This window comes from Eurytemora carolleeae, unplaced genomic scaffold, assembly GCF_000591075.1.
Source record: "Eurytemora carolleeae unplaced genomic scaffold, Eaff_2.0 scaffold1313, whole genome shotgun sequence".
Lineage (NCBI taxonomy): Eukaryota > Metazoa > Arthropoda > Copepoda > Calanoida > Temoridae > Eurytemora > Eurytemora carolleeae.
The window spans coordinates 1-20,771 of record NW_019397199.1 but is presented as its reverse complement, the minus strand read 5'-3'; the positions used below and the strand labels follow the sequence as shown (position 1 = coordinate 20,771).

The following is a 20,771-nucleotide window of genomic DNA, read 5'->3' as shown; positions in this document are numbered from 1 at the left end:
TTAGCAGGCTCTGAACTGACACAGGAGTGTTTGTGAGGGTGAAATCTCTGGGCTTCCCTGCACCACAGTTTCAACTCGAGTGTTTTTTTTTCTACAACCCGTTGTCAAGTCTTCATAGATGTATCATTGAGCTGTAGTTTTAGCCGATAGATTGAACTACATCTGTTATATAAATACATTTTGACTGGAGCAATGCTGGAATGGAACTGAGAGTAAAATAAGTGGAAATAAGTAAATAACTGGAAATAAGTATATACTGAGTATAATAAAGCAAAATGTTCTAGCTGAACTTTTATCTCTTTTCTCTCTTCATATCAAAATGGTATAATTGATGTTGAAAGCTTCAGGCGCCCAACTAGACATTTGGTTAGAGGGGGGCTAGGGGGAAATATTTAGTGCGAAGCGAGAAAATTTTTTTGGCCCCCCCCTAAATATTTTTAGGGGGGGCAAGAAAAATGTGTGTTATACTTAAACAATAAAAACTAACCTTACCAACCGGATATTCAGTTATAAGTCAACACATCTGATATAAAATGAAACAAGAAATCTAGTCTGGTCAGGGGCGGATACAGGGGGGGCGGGGGGACGTACTTCGCCCCCCCCCTGAATTTGGAATTTTTTGTTCTTATTTCAGAATAGCTTCTCAATAGCATGCTTAATTCGGAAAGAAACTCTTGTGCAAAACAGGAAAAATATCTGTCTTAATAAACTATAATGTGTGAAAAGTTAAAAATCTAGTTTTTTAGTCTTTAGTCATTAATTTTCACTCTTTTTGAGTCTTTTAAGTCAAAAAAAATTTTCGCCTGCGCCGCGATTTTTGGTTCCTAATTATGAATTTTTTTGTTCCTAAAAAATCTTGCCCCCCCCCCCTTCACTTAAATCCTTTATCCGCCCCTGATTCTGGTATAAATCACAAAAGTAATTAATTTTCAATACAAATTACATATATATATATATAAATGTTCATTAGTTATCCATAAATCAAATATGTACATTGTACTCAAAAACTGACAAGAAATGCCTTTTATTAAAAATTTATGGAGGACGTCGTGTCGATCTCCAATAAGACAAGGAAGTTTTCTCGAGTATATATTTTACTGATAACAATAACAACAGAACTGGGTAAAAATATCGGAATCAATCACATTGTTCTAAACGAGAGATGCAGCGCAGGATTCACAACTCTTTTCTTTGTTTATGGCCTTTGTGTTAGGAGGCCGCCAGGTCTCGTCTTCCACAGTACCCCCCCCCCCCAGCGTAGAGGCCGGAGGTTGACCGGAGGGTAAGCGTTTAGTCTCCTATTATCACTGGAGTAAGTTTAAAAATCACTTTTTTCCTCCTAGGAATTATCACAGTTGAGGCTGAGGCTGGACTCTTCCTTGGTCTTCCTCGAGGACGAGCTGGAAAAGGAGGAGGATCTGGTGGAACCCTACGAGGAGGACGTCCACGACGAGGTGGTTCGGCTGGTTTCTCTTCTGCAGAGGTAATAGCTGGTTTCAATCTCTGCACAGAAACCACCTCTACACGATTACCAACCTGGAGAAGGAAGGTTCTCTGGGATCAACTGAGAACTTTATAAGGTCCTTCATACAGAGGAGATAGAGGGGGAACATGACCATCTCTGCGAACCAAAACCATGGGACAAGTTGTCAGAGATACTGGAACCTGCTGAGGAAGCTCTGGAACTTCGGGAGTGTTGTGACGAGCAGGTACTGGACGAAAACCTGACATTGAGTTTTTAAGATCCTCGTAGAACTGTTTTGAAGGAGGATCCTGACTCTGTAAGAACTGATGAGGGAGGTTCAGATCTGAACCATAAACAGCCTCCGCAGCAGATGAGGCTGAATCCTCTCTCGGAGCAGAACGGAGACCCAAAAGAACCCAAGGTAAATGATTGTACCAATCAGCAGCTGCCAACAGAGCTCGTAGAGAGTTTTTAAGCTGTCTGTGGAATCTTTCAACCATCCCATTTGCTTGTGGATGAAAAGCTGTGGTTTTCTTGTGAACGATACCGAGCAAGTAACAGATTGCTGACCACAGGGAGGAGGTGAATTGAGCTCCTCTGTCACTCGTGATAATTGCTGGAACTCCAAACCTTGTAATCCAACCGTGGAACAAGGTAGAGGCAAACTCTGCTGCTGAAATACCCTGGAGTGGGAATGCTTCCGGCCAGCGAGTAGATCTGTCCACACAGGTCAACAAGTACGTGAAGCCTTGAGAAGGTGGTAGAGGACCAACTAAATCTACGTGAATATGTGAAAATCTTCGAAACGGAACCAGGATTTTTTCCGGTCTGAGCTGAACATGACGGAGAACTTTTCCACGCTGGCAAGAAATGCATGCTCGACACCAATTTCTCATGTCATTGGCTAGTCCACACCAGACAAATCTTGATGATATTAATCTCCTTGAGGCTCTTGTCCCTGGATGAGATAAGCTGTGCAGAGCGGAGAACGGACGGAGAACCTGCGTTCTAGCATCACAGAGTAAAAAACCATTCTTAACAGGTACAGAGACGAGGCGGAGAGAGGGAGAACTCTGTAGACAGAGAATCTCTGGACAAGAACGTTGGTCTGATGCTAGTTCTTCAAAATTAATACCTTTGGCTGTGGCTGGAAAGGGAGAGGGTAGAGAAGAATCTGTCACCTCTGACACCTCCGACACCTCCAACACCTCCAACACCTCCGACACCTCCGACACCTGACCACCAGGGGGATGGGCAAAAGGCGGATGACAAAGGGAAGGGGGATGGGAAGGAGGAGATGGACGAGAAGGGGAAGGGGAATGGGAAGGAGGATGGGAAGGAGGAGATGGACGGGAAAGATTATCTGCTACAACATTGGCGTATCCTGGAGTATGGCGAGTATAACTGGTAAACTCTGATATATAAGATAACTGGCGTTGTTGGTGTGCTGACCAGGGCGGAGAAACTCAGAACAGGGCGGAAACCAGGGGGAGATGGTCTGTAATGATGTGGAACTTTCTACCCTCTAACTCGAACCGGAAATGACGTAGGGCGAGAAAAACCCCCAACAACTCTCTGTCAAAGGCGGAATATCTTTGCGGAGAGTTTGGCGGAGAAGAAGGCTAGAGGTCTCCAATTGGATTGGAAACTGCATGGAGGGCGGCAGTTATTCGCAGAGTTTCCGAACCGTTTGTGAAAATAACATTCACCCGCACCAGCTGGACCCAGAGTCTGGCTTCGTCGGACAGGAGAAGCATCAGATGTTCTCCTCCTCGAGCAAAAGAAGGAGAGGTAGAAGCTGCAGCTAGGAGAGGATCAACTGCTTGTGCTCTATGAGCATCCCATAACTTATCTGCGTGTAAAGCCATCTTGCTTGGTTTCTTGAAATCCTTGGCCACCTGGTGGTCTCTCATCTCTACAGGCAATCTCTCAAGGAAGAGACCAAGAAACAGGCTACCCGGTACTTCATCTTCAGGGAGTAAGGGCAGCATGGCGTCCATCAAAGCTGTGGGGCGGCGGTCACCTAACGCAGGATGGTGAATAACTTTGGACACCCTCTGCCAGCAAGACAAGGTGTAAGAGGATACCAGCTTCTGTTTCAGATCCTCATAGGGTGTAGAGGATGTGGCAGACGAACTAAGTATCAGGCCACGTAAGGACACCATGATGTTCTGCGGAAGTTTCTGGATAACATGATCAAACTTTGTTCTCGATTGTGTAATCTGAGCATTACGGAATGCAGAATCGGCGTGAATCAACCAGAGATCAGGATCGTCGGACCAGAAATCAGGAAGTTTGACGGCTACCTTTGTAACGTAGTGAGCAGCAGGGGTTGAAAGATTTCCGTCATCTTCACTCATTTTGATAGGAATTTACTGGTTCTCCTCGTGTTGATAGGATTCAGGAACATCGTAGATATGTTCAAGGTCGGGGTCACCAATATGGAGGACGTCTTGTCGATCTCCAATAAGACAAGGAAGTTTTCTAGAGTATATATTTTACTGATAACAATAACAACAGAACTGAATAAAAATATCGGAAATAATCACATTGTTCTAAACGAGAGATGCAGCACAGGATTCACAACTCTTTTCTTTGTTTACGGCCTTTGTGTTAGGAGGCCGCCAGGTCTCGTCTTCCACAAATTCATGATTTTACATGAAAGACTTCTTAAGACTTCTTAAGTGAGGGGCATGCCCCCCCCTTAATCAGGCTAGGGGGGGGCCTGGCCCCCCTGGCCCCCCCCCTATTTGTGCGCTTGGAAAGCTTGATTGGATTCCATCAAAGTGTTATAAGATGTTATATTTGTAGAGATACTTTTATAAGATAATCTCTTTTTGAGAAAAATTTTATTGTTATTATTTTTCTTTTCTTTAAACAACCAACTAACTTACTTGATCTTTTTAACCATATCATCAGCAACTTTTTTGGCACTTTCTGGAAAGTATTCCTTTGCATACATGGCACCCACTGCATTTGTCAGAGAACCTAAATGTACAGAGAGATTAAAATTATACATTGTATAAAAAAATAAGATTAAATATAATTTTCTAGGCAGTGTTGAAATTAGTTGATATATTGTGTTAGACCAGGGGTCCACATGATCCCATCTCCGATTCAACATGCGAACAGGATTCATATAATTCCATCTCTGATCTGACATGGGATCAGGCTTGACAAGCCACTCTCTGTGTTATTGTGCACTTTTGCAAGTTTATGTGTAAGTATATGACATGTCACGAATTTTTACTGCATTTGAGGGCATTGGATCGAAATGTAAGGACCATTTTGGTAGAGCAGTAACTTTTAACACTTGCAAAGGCTTTGAAACTGCAGGATTTTCACTTATTAATAATAATAAAATTTAAATCTAACCTTCTCTGAGGAATAACAATTCTCCTAAAAAAACCAGACCAGCGACTTCCAGGACGCAGGTTTCCCATCTAGGTAAATAAGAATTGCGATGTGAAATCATTTATCAGGATTTCAACACCTTTATCAAATAAATCTTGATTTTTTGGTGTTTTTTTATTTAGTTTGGCCTACCTGGGGCTTACAACTTCTTTTCCTGTTAGAACAGTAGAAAACTTCAGTTTAATCTGCTGCATACTCTTACAAAATGATAATGCATTGAATAAATTGAAATTGAATCTAAGTACCTAATTTCTTTTTCCTTAATTTTAATATTTTTAACTAGAAATTATTTTAATGCATTCCAGTAGACATCCATTGTGGGTAGGGTTGTTTATCGTTTTTGTAAACGACTGTTAAACGATCATTTGTGTTTCATTTTCAAAAGCGACCCACTCGTTTTGAACTTTTAGAAAACGAATAACAATTGTTTTTGAAAACGATCGTTTTTATTAAAATGATTTGAAACCGTTTCTTATAAGATTGTTTTTCAAAAACAATCGTTTATTGAAAAAAAAATTTATTGACAATTATGTTAACGATCGTTAACAAAGGGTCATCGTTAATGATCGTTAATGAAGGGTCGTCGTTAACAATCTTTAACAAAGAGTCATCGTTAAAGATCGTTACCAAAGGGTTGTCGTTAATGAACTTTATCAAAATGGTCGTTTTTGAAAAAAAATTACATGCAACTGTATTGAATGTCATCTTACATGAAGTTTAACAGTTGTGGGGAGTTAAAACTCCTTGATATTTTCTTAAAAACTACTCAATGATAAGTACAGATGCCCTTCAGGTCGGTTTCCTCTCTTTGTTAACGATCATTATCAAAGGGGTTGTTGTTAACGATTGTTAACAAGGGGTTGTTGTTAACAATCATTAATGAGGGGTTGTCGTTAATGATCATTAACAAAGGGTCGTCGTTAACAAAGGTTTGTTGTTAACAATTGTTAACAAAGGGTCGTTGTTAACAATCGTTAACAAAGGGTTGTTGTTAAGATCTTTAACGAAGGGTCATTGTTAACAATTGTTAACAAAGGGTTGTTGTTAACGATCGTTAAAGAAGGGTTGTTGTTAACGATCATTAACAAAGGGTCGTTGTTAACGATGGTTAACAAAGCAACAAATTTTATAAAAACGCTCATTTTAGAAAACGATCGTTTTTAAAAACAAGCGTTTTTAAAAACGATTATTTTAATAACGACCATTTTTAAAAAAACGAACTTTTTAAAAAAACAATCGTTTTTAAAAATGTTGTTTCGTTTTGGATTTTTGTCGGCGTTTCATAACGAAACGATTGTTTTTCTGAAAAATGAAAACATTAACATCCCTAATTGTGGGCACTGAATTTGAGTACAAATCCTTGATTCCTCAGTTAAAATTATCCCATAGGGGAAATCAAAAAGGATAGGAAACAATCAAAAGATCTGTATATGATGGAAATCATTGCTTTATCCTGAGATTCACAATGCAAATGTTCATCACAGATAACTTGCTATTTATCTTAAACATTAAACAATCATGAGCATTCTCTAGTTTAACAGACCTTGTCACAGAATGGAACCAAGTTCTGTATTATTCTCCAGATTTGATAATTAGCTTGTACACGAGCAGGTACAGCAGCCATGTAATCTGCTAACTTCTTGATATATGGCAATTCAGCAATATTGATTATTTCAGTAGCCTTGACTTGAATTTCCTAAGTAGAATTATAAAATTTAGATCTACTTTATTAAGAATTAAGGGATGATTAAGTTATAGTTATGTGTTTTCTGAATTCCTTCCTATTTTTCTATAAGTGGGAGAAACTATTAAGTTAATGGCAAATTGTGCAGGCCAAACTAGTAGAGTTGGATAGCATCACTAGTGGTATAGGTGAAGGCAAGCCTAGCTGTATATTATTTTATTTGACTATGAATATTTACTTTCTAAATTACCAGATTTCTGAAGATTTTATTAATGTGTTTTTTCCAGTTCAACCCTGGAAAAAGTTTGTTTGCCTCTTCAACTGTCATCTGAAAAAGACAAAATATAAATTGTTTTTTTAACCCTGAAAGCTCAGTTAAACTCTAGCTTTCCTCAAAGCAGAACCTAAGACTCTGCAGAGGCTCTTCTAACAATATCTAGGAGTACAGGGAGACAGAGAAAATGGCAAATCTAAGTTAAACATACACACAAAACATACACATTAACTGTGTATATAACTATATTTAGTATAGTCATGATTCAACAATCTACAAAACAGCTAAGATAGCAAATATCAAATTCCAGAAAACTTGCAAGGGTTATTATTTCATGATTGCTTGGATTCAATGTCAGCAGCTGAGATATTGAATTTAGAAACACATAATTAGCTAAACCTTCTTGCAACAAACCAGAAATATCAGACAGAATTGAATAGAAGCAGAGATTAGCAGAATTCTGAACGGATGAATAGATAAGAAGAAGAATGTACAGACTATCTCTAATATCAATTTTTTTTTTAAATATCAAAAATGTTGGGGTGCTGTTTCTCAGGGTTTTTGGGGTCCTGGGATCCCCCACGTCTTCCACCCCCCAGGTGGGGAGCGGCCCTGGGACTTATGAATTTCAAAGTGGGAGAAATTGAAATACTGTAATACATTAATAGTAATTTTGTACAATTTTGTAATTATCTTTAATAAAAACCTTTTTGAATAAGAAATAAAAGATTAAAAATTGCCCTGTATTGGCAAATAAAAAAACATGGGTTTAGATATATTTTTATATCCTCATCAGACCTACAGAAAATGACCAAAAATATAACAATATAAAATAAATTGTTAAAAAACCCTAACAGTTCAAACACAAAGAAATTAAATCTTAAAAATTATCTTATTTTTAAATTTATTTTGAAGTTTAGAAATGGACATGTTTAAAGTTCAAAATTGTCCTAACCTTAAGATTAATTACATCAAGAAGGCATCATCAAGATCAAATTCTTAACTGAGAATTTTATGTGCAAGTAGGGTTGATAATCCTTTTTGAAAACGATCGTTAAATGATATTTTTTTGTTTAGTTTTTCAATTGTTTGTAAAAACGATCGTTTTTAAAAACGACCCACACGTTTTGAACTTTTAGAAAACAAATAATGTTCGTTTTAGATAATGGCGGTTTTTTAAAAACAATTTGTGACCGTTTTTTAAACGATTTTTTTAAAAAATGATTGCTTTTGAAAAAACAATAGTTGTTGAAAAAAAATTTTTATTGAGAATTATGTTAACAATTGTTAACAAAGGGTTGTCGTAAACAATCTTTAACAAAATGACGAACTTTATATAAACAGTCGTTTTTTGAAAAAAAATTACATGGAGTACAGATGCCCTTCAGGTCAATTTCCTCTCTTTGTTAACAATCGTTAACAAAGGGATGTTGTTAATGATTGTTACCGAATGATTGTTAACGAATGTCGTCGTTAAGCATCATTAACTAAACGATTGTTTTGAAAAACGATCGTTTTAAAAATGACAGTTTTTAAAAAACGAACTTTTTGAAAAAACGATCATTCTTAAAACGATCGTTTCGTTTACGATTTTTCATCGTCGTTTTCATAACAAAACCATCGTCTTCATAAATATGAAAATGTTAACATCCTTATGTGCAAGACCAGACATTCAACATTAGCTCTGATGTTTCAAAACTATAAAGGTGTCTGGGGCATGTCATTGTCATTTCTCCAGTTAGAGAACTATAATTGCCTTACAGTATCTATATAAGTATGCTCTTTGCTGATAGATAAGTTCTGATGAAAATATGTCACCCATATTAAGGCTGCTTAGAGGACTACTTCAGCGACTGAGCTTGTTGACACTTAATGGTTGTGCCACAAGTTTACCTCATTGTTTAAAGCAGTAAGATTTCTTCTCTCCTCCTGTGAAAGACTCATCTCTGAAAGTTTTATTTCAAACCTCAAGGACTCCTGAAATGTTTCATTTTCATATATTACAAGTTATATAAATTTCATCAAATTAATTATATTACTTTAAGTTCTTTCTCAGCAGTTTCTTTATGTGCCCCAAGATAAACAGCTAAATCAACCATATACCTAGTAAATAAATATTTAATCATAGTTGCTATTTCTTTTTTAAAGGTTGTAAATATAAACCCTTTTTACCTATGAAAGAATTTAAAGTGCTTTCAGGGAATAGGTCAAACTCATTAAACTGATTTGGATAATTCTCATGAAAAATGGGGTTTAGATTTTAATTTTGGATAGCTAAAATGGTAAATAAAAGAATGACAATTAAATGGAGTGACTTGCTAGACATGAGAGTTAAGCTAAAATTACAATATTGTAAAGAAAAATTTCAGAATTTATTGATACCAATGAGACATTTTTACAATGTGCAATTTTAAATTGAGACTGTAAAGTCACCTGCAGTTGTTTCAGTAACCAGAAGAAACGTTTTTTACAATTATTTAGTAACTCAGACAAAACATGTAAAAAAATATTATATAGACTAATTTGCTGTTTAGGAACATATTTCTTAAAAGAAATTTATGATGAACGCCATACACAGTAGATTAGATTATTTCATTATTATTATTACTTCTGCTGTATCTATAATTTTTTTTCTTGTAGATTTCTTTAAAATGTCATCTTCAAAATTAAAACAAAGAAAACCTTGAACAAGCATGAATTAAATTTTAAAATGAATTTTAATAACCAACTTTTAATGATATAAGTTCATTATTTTTCAGTTGTGAGCTGGTAACAGAACAGTTTGGTTGTCTACACATTGTGAAATCAAAACATGTTGGCACCACACTTAAATACATGAAGACAAAGAAAATAATAATCCAGAGATTGTGGTCTTTCAGCCATTTCTTCCCCTCTCTTTTGACAGAAAGAAGAATGGTAGCCATGCACAGAGATAACGGCTTTTTACTTTGCCAGCTGCCATACTCACTGCACAAATATTGATAGCTTTTTTAAAAAAATTTTGCCCCCCCCCCCCCTACCTGGACTTGTTTTGTTCACCATAAAAATACATCAAAAAGACTACATTTGGGTGTTACTAACCTTATGTAGTCTAAAAATTATTCCTTTGTTTGAAAAACTAACTTTTTAACTTTATAAATTTATCACTTAACTCCATCACAGCTAACTAAATCAATACTCACAGCATCATTAAAAATTATATTTTCACTAATAAACGAAATTTCTTCTGAAATGTTTAGATAGAATTTACTCATTCTACATATTCACCAACTCTTTTAAGCTTCAATTTTCTGGGATTTGCTTGACAAAAATTTCTATGATTTTCTCATTAGAGAGCTCAGACAGACTTGTAGGGTGTAAGGCTATAATTGCAAGATTGTTAAGTCTGTTCTCCGTCATAGTACATCTTGTGTAATGAAGTATTCTCTTTAGAAGGCTAAAAATTTTCTCTCCTTGTATTTACAGTGAATTTAGACAAATCCTTGGTCTTTGTCATTGTCAGGTGTTACTTTTTAAACGTAGTTTCCTTTTAATTTTGTATTTTCTAGGGGGGGCCAGGGCCCGGCCTGGAACTTCTGCCCCCCTAGGTACGCCACTGTGCCTGGCCTGAGGAAGGGAAATGCAAGCAGATGTAATATTAAAGGAGCCTCCCTCCATAGGTACCCCCCCTCAGCCTCTCAGCAGGGGCACATGTAGGGGGGGGGGCAAGGGGGAGCTAGCTATGAAGAATGGACTACTGTGGAAAATGCCACAATCTAAGCTGCTAAGCCACAACTCCCTATCTTGAAATGCAATACAAATTCAATGGGACACTTCTTCAAATTCTGCTCAAATTGAAAATACAGTATAAAACTTGGACAAATGGAGTGTGTTTAACAAGGCATTTGGCATTTCTGATACTGCACTCCTCACCTATCCTCAACTTCCTAATACCTACCAGTTCCAGGTTTCAGACCTCAACGTCACTAAAAGTCACTGTGAGATACCTAAAAGCTAGAAATAAGAAGAAAAGGAAAATTGGCCATAAAAACTGGAACTCTGATGATAAGCTCTACACTATCAGCCTTTGCTATTAGCAAATGGAGACACATTTGGAAAACCCCAAATAATCAAATTATCAAATAATTTGGGATTTATTTGGACCTTGTGTCAGAAAAAAAGATGAGAAAGTGGGGTCATTGAGGAGTTGCTCTAACCCTGCTAAATGTTGGTGTTACAGAGATGTCATAATGGAATTTTTTTTCAAAATCTGTAAACATAGAGTTAATGATTCAAAAGAAGAACAAAATTGAGACTTGAAGAAAAATAGAGATTTCTAAAAACAAGCACTTGCTATCATCTGATTATTTATATAATTTTGTAATAGATACAACCAATGTGTAGAATCATATTTGTTACATGTTTTGTCCAATTTATTTAAGAATTGTAAAAAAATGTTTCTTCTGCTGACTGAAATTACCTGAAATATGCCTGAACTTCCTTTTTTTCCATTCCTTTAATTAAATATTCTCTGTCTAAACCAAACTCAGGCTGTCCAACCACAATTATTCTGCAGGTTCAACTTTCATAATTTGTAATTTATAAATTATATTTCTTGATGGTCAAAATGTTATTTGAACCAAGAATGGAGTATGAAACCTAAGCCAATTTCAACATTTTTGCCCAATAACAATTTTAATTTTCTTTTATTATATTAAATACCACATTTATTTAAATTTAACTTCTGAATTAAAAGTCTGTAGATAAATAAGAAGAAGTTTTTCATATTTGACTAAATTTACTCCAGAGTCAAACTTTAAAACAGACATAAATGATTCTTACGTAATTTACTAAGATATAGATTGAGAAGTCATTGATTGATTGAGATTGATTTACGAAGAAAATAAATATTATAAATATGGCTGGTATATAAGCCAACATAATACAAAAAATTCATATTTGGAAAAAATTTGTTTTAGAGACTGATTACTATGTCTGTTGATTATTACCAAGAAAAATAAAGAAAAATTTTAAATTTATAGAAAATTCCTCTTGGTACTATCAGCCTGATTTGTGTGAATAGAAAATTGCATTATATTTCCTGCATCAAGAGTAAGACCCAATTTAATGACTTCCACTGAAATAAAATTAAAAATAATTAATTAAAATTTTACTCAATATAAATACAGGAGACCAAGAGATACATCACAATATATTAAAAACTAGATATTTACCATCTCCACTTTGCCTAGTCATTGATTTTAGAACAATATTTTAAATTTTTATTGCCTTGGGGGAGTGAATGCTTTTTCACACTTTTAGACCAAAAGTTAATTTATTCATTTATAATTTTGAAAAGAAGGGAGAGTAAAATTCATTTTTTGAGAAAATAAACTCTTTGGTTCATTCTGTTATAATCCCTGCAAATATTTAGTCTTCAACAAACCAATGGAGAACATATAAAGTCCACAATTATTTATGTTATGATACAACTAGATGTTTACTAGATGTCCTAAACTCCACTCCAAAACTCAACTTAGACTTGACTTAAACTCCACTGTTAAACTCCAGTCACCAACTGGATGAAATCTGGATGCATAATCTTGAATTAAACTCAACTTTTTGAATCCCAGTTTTTACCAAGTCAGAGTGAAAACTTGGATTTCAAATATTTACTTTAAAACTTCACTTTAACTCAACTTAAACTTTACACTTGAACTCCACTCACCAACTGGTTGAAATCTGGGTGCATAAACTCGACTTAAACTTGACTTTTTGAATTCCAGTTTCTGTGTCAATATATTCACAAAAATGCATTTTTAAGTGACAATTTAAAAATGTTTAATGATTTTTCAAAAGAATTGATATGTAAGAAATTTTATGCAACTATTTTGGTAAATAAAATGTATCAAAATTTCTATCATTTGGAGTAAATTGATGTTTTCAATAGAATCAATATAAGTAAACTCCACTTCTCATCATCCAGATATTACCCAAATATCAATCATCCAGAAATCGTCCAGAAATCATCCAAAAATCATCCATATATTATCCAGTCCCCATCTACTTTTTCAACCCCCCAACTTTGTGAAAAGTTGAGTTTTAATCCAGATATAGCCCGACTATTGCAGGTGAAAACTCCACTTTTAAACTCGATTAAAACTCCACTTCTGGAAGGCAAAAGTTAAGTTTTGCTGGGCGAGAACTTTGCCATTGGTGCAGAAAGTCGGTAAACATGTTTCCTTGGATGCTAAATGTTAAAAATTCCTTTTTTTTAATACTAATTTTTAAAAGCAAAATAATTTATAAAGGTATGAGGAAATGGAATTGGAAGCCAGACAGCTTAATTCATGACTTAAAAAATAACCTATCATTTATGGGAAAATTTAGTAATGAAAAGTTTTCTTGGAAATAAATACCCCTCATAACTTTGTGTCCACTGTAACCCATGTCTAAAGTTTTTTCTTACTAGATTCCCAATATTATTTTATTGTGTTAAGTTTTCTTGCAATGTATCAATATCATACACATTATGTTGACGTAAAAAAATAATATTATGAAAAACGAATGAAATAGTGCAAATTAGAACATAGGTATTTTTCATGCAGGCCTTATTAATACATGCATGCAAAAATGTTAAATAAGACACACCTTGCACTAGTTAGTAGTAGTAAACCTTAATGCTATTTGATAATTTGTTCATACTTAAAAAAATAAGTCAGGCTTTACACATTAATAGATAAAATAAAATGTGTCTAAGCTAAATCTTACCATCTAAACAGTCCCATGATAGTTTCTTCTGATTCCAAGTATCTCCTCCAAGAACTGGCCAACCTCCAAGCTTGTCCACCAGCTTAAATATGGCCTTTTTACTCGTCTTCTCTATGTTATCCTGAAGTCAAATAACTATTTTAGAAGGAAACCTAGAAATAAAGTAAAAGTTTTGGGATTGTCTTTGTAAAACATTTCTAATTCAGTGCAATGAGTACTAAGAACACAATAATCTTAATATGGTTTTCTCTGCTAGAGTTTAGAGTTTGTTAGTTTATATTTCTTAGTTTTTGTTAGGTTATAGTGTAAAGTCAAGTAAACTCAGTGTTAAGTGGACACATTTGATGAATGCCTTTAGTTTTTTTTTTTCATTTTGTTCATTAAACATTTGTAAACGATCAATTTTGTCAGTTTTTTTTTTAATTGTTCAATTGTTTTTCATTTGTTTTAAAAAGATCATTTTTCATATCTAAGAAACGGTCCAGGTCATCGTCCATCTTTTGTTTTTTTTTCTATAGGACAATCTTTCACAAAAAATTCCTTTTGTTCTTAAAAATTTGTTCTTTCACAAGAAGGATGCCCATCTCTACCCAGCAAGTGCATTTTATGCAACAAATGTGTTAACTCTGACAAATGTAACTTTTTATGCCTTGAAATTAGGTATTAAAAAGTACAATACTAATTCTTAAACAAAACAATCACTTAATTCATTATTTTTTATGGACACCCTTTTTAAACATGTAAAAAGACATATTTTTTGATTACAGATTCACTATAGGCTTATGATTAATGTAAATTTTAAGCTCATGATTGCATCATTTTTGTTAAAAACTGGAGAGGGTTCCAACCACTGTTTTTGTCCCTTTTACCTGATCCATGCAGCTTTTGTAGTAATTTTTCACAGACTTAAATATTTTAGGATCATTTTTTCCTGGACTTGATTCAAAGAGTTTCCTTAAAAAACAAAATTAAGCATTGTAGACACATAATAAAAAAATGAATTAGTTTACCTCAGGTTTTTATTTAGTTTTTCATCAAGTGAATTTAAGGTTCCTTAAAGTTAAAAGATTATGAAAACCCTTCATGATAAGAGGGCAATGCCACAGTACCTTTTAAACCTCTGACTGATGAAAACCACTTGTAAAACAAGGTGTATGCTACCTACAGGTGTACACTAAGTACAGGTATACGCTGAGTACAGGTGTACGCTAAGTACAGTGTAAAACAAGGTGTATGCTAAGTACAGCTGATGAATTACTATAACCTCTTATTGTGTACCTTTTAAAATCCAAAACATTTAAAGAAAATTTTTAATTTTTGCCAATTCTAGAAAGTGAATATAAATCTTAAAACAGCATCAAAACGAAGTGTTCATCAATTAAATGCATTTTCGTAGACTAACCTTGATCAGTAAAAATTTTAGGATAAAATCTTTGTATGGAGAGTCACGTAAAATTACACTTACACTATCAATCTATTCAGTGAATGCATTTAAGCCAAGATATTAATGTTGAGAGAAAATCTAGTGAATTTTAATATTCAAATTCATACAGAATTTTTGATTTGTAGATAGTAAATTTGAAACATGAACCAATTACCACTAATCAACATTTTTAAACATATTAATTTATTTTGAGCTCTAAAGTATCTAAAGTATCTACGACATAGGATTGCAAAAATTTAAAAATTGAGACATTAGAGTTTGAGGCAAAAACTGATTTCCTTTTGATAGTAAAAAGTAGTTTCAATATCACTTACCTACAGGGATAGAAGTGTTTATGTTTTTGGTTATAAAGAAGAATAATTTCAATTGATCAATAATTTTTTAAATATTTTTTTTGGAGTTCTGCATATTCATTTTTTTGAAATTCATTAATAAATTTTTCAATTTACAGTGTTCGAAACAGGATTTCCAACGCAATTGGATTTTACTGGCGCGCAATTGCAAGCCCTGTAAACTTTGAACAACTCCGCACCTACCTGCTTCAGTCTGATGATCAGGAATTGCTGTCTCTTTAACGTAGTTTCCACATGCAAATTCATAAAAGTCAGTGCAAGGGTCCTTTTTAAACAGAAAATAAAATATATTTATTTTCGAGACTGCTGAGAAACTAATAACTGGTTTAAATCTCTACCTTTTTTATCTGAAAAGGATCTGACAAAATTAATAGTCGGAAAAAGGTCTACAACATCGGATTGGAAAGGATTAAAACATCAGAGTTTGTGTGAAAACTCAATTTCTTTGGGTTCAATTGACAATCTGTTTCCGGGCTTATGTCTTCTGTAAGAGTCAATATTTTACATTATGAAAATAAAGAAAAATTGTAAATCCACAATTTTAAACTTATCTAGTCTGTAACCAGACAAAGCTTAAATTTTAAACCTGTATCAAGTACTGCTAATTACATACTAAACTGAATTTATTACTATTAGAGCTTCTAAAATGTATTTACCACTTTAACATCCATCCTCTGTATAAAATCTGCTGCTGCTACAACACAGCCTGGTGTCAAACATGTCTAAACAAATGGCTAGATGAGGTAAAGTAAAAAAACAACTTATTTGCTGAAAGGAGTCCGGTCTTTGCCACAAACTACATCTTATAAATTATTTTTACAATTATTTCTTTCTGCAAATATTACTAAAAATTACTAAAGTCATATTGCATTAGCAAAGAAAAGAGCACTATTTAAATCCGCTAAAAGAATTTTTTTGTGTGCATAGAAAAGTAAAATTTTCGAGCTAATTGGTTACATTAAGAGTTTTTTTTCCCAAAAATTGGAGGTTGGCCATATATTGGCCTATGTCTAAATCCCTGTTTTTGGCCCAAAATTGCCAAAATTCAGGGATTCATTTGAAAGTCATAACATTGAATGTAATAATTCATAAAAAGCAAAATACAAAATACGATAAAGGGGAAAAGATACCTATAATTTAGAAATAAAATGAATTGAGTCTCTGCCAAAAACTCTAATTTTCTAATCCACATATCTTTGCAACCCAATAATGTTGACCTTTGATTCAGACTGTGAATTATGTAAATTTGAATAATCTAAGTTTGAAACATTAAGTATACAAGATCAGGTTGTAAGGTGTAGGAATGAGAAAATTTCAAGGGTCCATGTAATTCCATCTACCGGTGTTTTTTTAATTCTGTAATTTATGATTCTGGTAAACACAATTAAGGTTATCTACACATATGGATGTTTGGTTTAAAGCAAAAAATTGTTTGGATATCTTCTTTAAATGTTTAACATTCTCTTTAAATGTTTAACATTCTCTTTAAATGTTTAACGTTCTCTTTGGCACACAAACTGATTCTGACGCGAAAGTTGTCTGCTACCTTGACAAGGGCAAGCGGTGAGGCGACAGGGTTGTTAAAGCTGTGCCCTCATTTTTCGACCGAACTGGCTGTCATTTTAAGGGAACCCTCAAAATGACCAGGCCTAGGTCGTTTTAATATTTCAGAAAGATTTGCGCATTATTTCTGGTTCACTTCTCCAGAAACACATGATTTTTGATGAAAACATGATGTGACAGAAAATATTTTCAGAATTTTCTTTATGGATTATAAAACGTCCATTAATAAGCTACTAAATACAATTTAATAAAAATTAAATAGCTGAGATATAAGGTTTTCAAAAATTAGAGAATTAAAAGAACACCCTGTAATATGATGTCAAGGAGTAAAAAAATTCCATACTGCAGAATGTATACTGCAGTGTGTAAGAGTTTTTATTTTTTATTACTAATATTAACATCTTTAAACACCCCAAATGCAGTTAACATTACAAGTGTTGTACAGACTTGCACTTAAACTAAAAACTTTTAAAAATTCACAATGACACAGGAAGTGTATTTTCATGTCTCTAAATGTACTTTCAATCCCGATTTAGGATCAGAAATGAAGCTATATGGACCCTGGAAAATTTGATTTTGTGGCAAAGACTGAATTTCCTTTTCTTTTTCTGTATTCCCCCCATACACTCTCTCATTATCACTCCTAGTCCCAAGAGCCATAGCAGTGACCAAGATTAGGGAATAAAAGGAATTCATATCTAAAATATTGTAGAAGAAAAAATAATGTATATAGCACAACGTTAGTTCCTAAACAATAACAGTTCCTTTAAAGTATGTCTTACTTGATCTCGATATCCATTAATTTGACGATTCACTCCCTGATTAAACCTCCCTTTAACGCCTGGATATCGAATAAAGATGAAATTAAAAAGCAGATTAACAAAGATCGAGATCAAGCGTTCCCATGCTTTTTGTAGAAATTAATTTATAAAGTTAAATTTGAGGAATAAAGTATAGTGCAAGGTCTAGGTGTTAAAGAAACTAAATATTTAGAACAAATATTTTTGTTTTATGGAATCAAAGAATAAAAATTTTATGTGAAATTTATAGTTTACTTTTTATTCGTTGTTGGGTGTCACAAAATCGTTTTAAAACTTGTAAATATACATTTTTTAAACTCATAGCTTTAAAATGTTTCATGTTGTCAAAAAAGATATGTTTTAAACATTTTTAAATCCTTTTTAATGGTTTCTTCACAAATGAATAAAGTAATTTTTGCCTTTGGCCTTCAATTGAAAAAATTGCAATTGAGAGCTTTGCATTAAACATAATTTTTATTCTGTATATCATGGGGATCGTAAAATTTGGGAATTTTCCCAATATAAGAAAAATCTCAAATTCCCAAAATACCGGAAATTCCTAAAGTTCCCCTAAAGAGTGCAATAACTTTCTGTTATTCAATATTACAAATTTTCTAGATTAAAATGCAGAATTTAAGAAAATTCTTATTTTCATTCCAACACACTGTTTTAAAAACAATGTCTGGTTGTTTTTGTTTATTTGCTTTGAAATATTAGAACACCCAGTTTCAAGGATTTGATTTACAAAATTCCACATGTTTCATATTTTACTTGCATTGAAATTAATATTTTCATATAAGTTTTTAGGGTCAATTAGGGCTAAGCATCCTTTTTAATAACAACAAAAAAAGATAGCTTGCTACACTGTATTTCCGTCCGTCAAAAGTAAACTTCCTGGCAGGATGATTTATTTTTCTAGAAGATTCACATGGAGTACACGATGTACTTCATGAAGTACATGCAGTACACGATATACTACGTGAAGTACATGCAGTACACGATATACTACATGAAATACATAAAGTACACGATATACTACATGACGTACATGCAGTACAAGATATACTACATAAAGTGCATGGAGTACACGATATACTTCATGAAGTACATGCACTACACGATATACTTCATGAAGTAAATGCAGTACACGATATACTAAATAAAGTACATTCCGTATACGATATACTACATGAAGTACATGCAGTACATGATATACTACATGAAGTACATGCAGTACAAACTATAATTTTCATGAAGTACATGCAGTACACGATATAATAAATGAAGTCCATGCAGTACACAAAATACTTCATGACGTACCTGCAGTACACGAAATACTTCATGAAGTACATGCAGTACATTCAGTACACGATATACTACATGAAGTACATGCAGTACACGATATACTACACGAAATACATAAAGTTTACGATATACTACGTGAAGTACATGCAGTACACGAAATACTACATGAAATTCATAAAGTACACGATATACTACATGAAGTACATGCAGTACAAGATATACTACATGAAGTACATGCAGTACACGATATACTTCATGAAGTACATGCGGTGCACGATATACTACTGAAGTACATGCAGTACACGATACACTACTTGAAGTACGTTGCATATCAGTCCTAGTAAAGAAAGAAAAAGTTCAGCTGTAAGGCAGTAGGGTCATTTGAGTGTACTGTAAGGACAAGGATATCTGACTCCTTCATGTTTACTCTCAACACCAATCTTCAGTTCATTTGCTCAAGTTGAAACAAATTCACATTCAGAACAAGGATATCTCACTCCTTTATGTCTACTTTCAATATGTCTGATAAGATTTGAATTTTTAGTTGTAAAGTATTCACATTGAGAACATTAACATGTATCTTTTTTCTTCCTGATTCTCTTTGCTTTGGTTTGCAGAAGATCAATTGTGAAATCCATGTTTCTTCCTAGATATAAAATATTTACATCTTACTACTTCACAGGGAAGTTAAGGGAATTTTTCTTTACCAAGGGTTCTCAAGACCAAGGTCAAGTAAAATTTTCAATTCCCCTCAAAGTAGTTGTACTCAATTTTATTGTCTTTTGAGATGAAAATGCACGAACTTGTTCTTGGCAGTTTTACATATCCTTTCTTTGCATTAAAGGGACAGACCGGCTATGTAAGGTAGTTAAACTGAGTATGCAGTGTTGTGGACAAATTCTTAAAGATTCATTGGAGACATATAAAACTTATTAAAAATCTGTAAATCCTGAGTTTGAGAGCAAAGTCGACGTTCAAATCATGAATGAGTTTTTAAAATCGGGTTTTTTTTTAATATTAAATGACGAAGACGAAAAAAAAGTAAAAATTCTATAGTACTTATTTTTCTTAGACACTTCTTAAATCACTAAAAAAGTGACATGGGTCTGTTTTTACTGTTCAATGTCTCATTCTCTTTGGACTTTTTAAAGTTATAACTTGATTCTGAAAGTCGTCTTCCTTTTTCAGAATGATCTGAATCATTGTATTATTTACGAAAATATGAGGAACAGGACACTTTTCATAATTATTATTTCCCTAGCATTTCTGAAAATGTTAAACTTTTTCAGGAAAAATTCGGAAAGGCAATTAAAGGAATCAGGCCCTGTCTGAATTAAACTGCCTTTTAAACTATTTAATGTTTTATTTATCCTTGTTTTCAACAAGATCCAACCAGACAAATTATTCTTCATTTTAAAAACCACCTAGAATTGCTACGCCTTCGCCACCCTAAACTAAGCTTTTTGTGCAGCGAACTGCAGTGATTTTGACTTCATAAAATAGTGGGTTTAGTGGGGCATTTGGGAAAAAAACTCCCCTCTAAAGCTAGTCATTAACAATATACAGTGAAACCCTTAATAACGAATACATCGAAAGAATTTATCAAATGTCGTCTTGACAATTTTCAATGAGTTTTATACTATATTACGTAAATTTCAGTATTTGCGAAAATAAATAAATATAATCATTTAATTAAAAAACTAAATATCTGCAACATTC

The 20,771-nt window shown here is 33.6% G+C and overlaps 1 protein-coding gene across 3 annotated transcripts in view; it reads right to left on the bottom strand.

Moving 5' to 3' along the window:
- Positions 1-17,882, bottom strand: part of LOC111712685 (neprilysin-2) — a 30,965-nt gene extending 13,083 nt beyond the window's left edge. The window contains exons 1-16 of one of the 3 annotated variants that reach the window (XM_023487365.1): positions 17,730-17,882; positions 17,545-17,645; positions 16,041-16,106; positions 15,568-15,649; positions 14,598-14,640; positions 14,457-14,541; positions 13,588-13,708; positions 11,866-11,953; positions 11,297-11,386; positions 8,877-8,940; positions 8,731-8,814; positions 6,814-6,891; positions 6,423-6,575; positions 5,012-5,076; positions 4,841-4,908; positions 4,360-4,453 (exon numbers count right to left, since the gene is read on the bottom strand). In XM_023487365.1, coding sequence (XP_023343133.1) covers positions 4,360-4,453; positions 4,841-4,908; positions 5,012-5,076; positions 6,423-6,575; positions 6,814-6,891; positions 8,731-8,814; positions 8,877-8,940; positions 11,297-11,386; positions 11,866-11,953; positions 13,588-13,708; positions 14,457-14,541; positions 14,598-14,640; positions 15,568-15,649; positions 16,041-16,106; positions 17,545-17,643 — 1,280 coding nt within the window. In that variant the 5' untranslated portion in view covers positions 17,644-17,645; positions 17,730-17,882. Of the gene's footprint in view, positions 1-4,359; positions 4,454-4,840; positions 4,909-5,011; positions 5,077-6,422; positions 6,576-6,813; positions 6,892-8,730; positions 8,815-8,876; positions 8,941-11,296; positions 11,387-11,865; positions 11,954-13,587; positions 13,709-14,456; positions 14,542-14,597; positions 14,641-15,567; positions 15,650-16,040; positions 16,107-17,544; positions 17,708-17,729 lie in introns of those variants that run through there. The other 2 variants (XM_023487368.1, XM_023487367.1) reach the window with 2 other exon arrangements.
- Between the last annotated feature and the right edge of the window lie 2,889 nt (positions 17,883-20,771).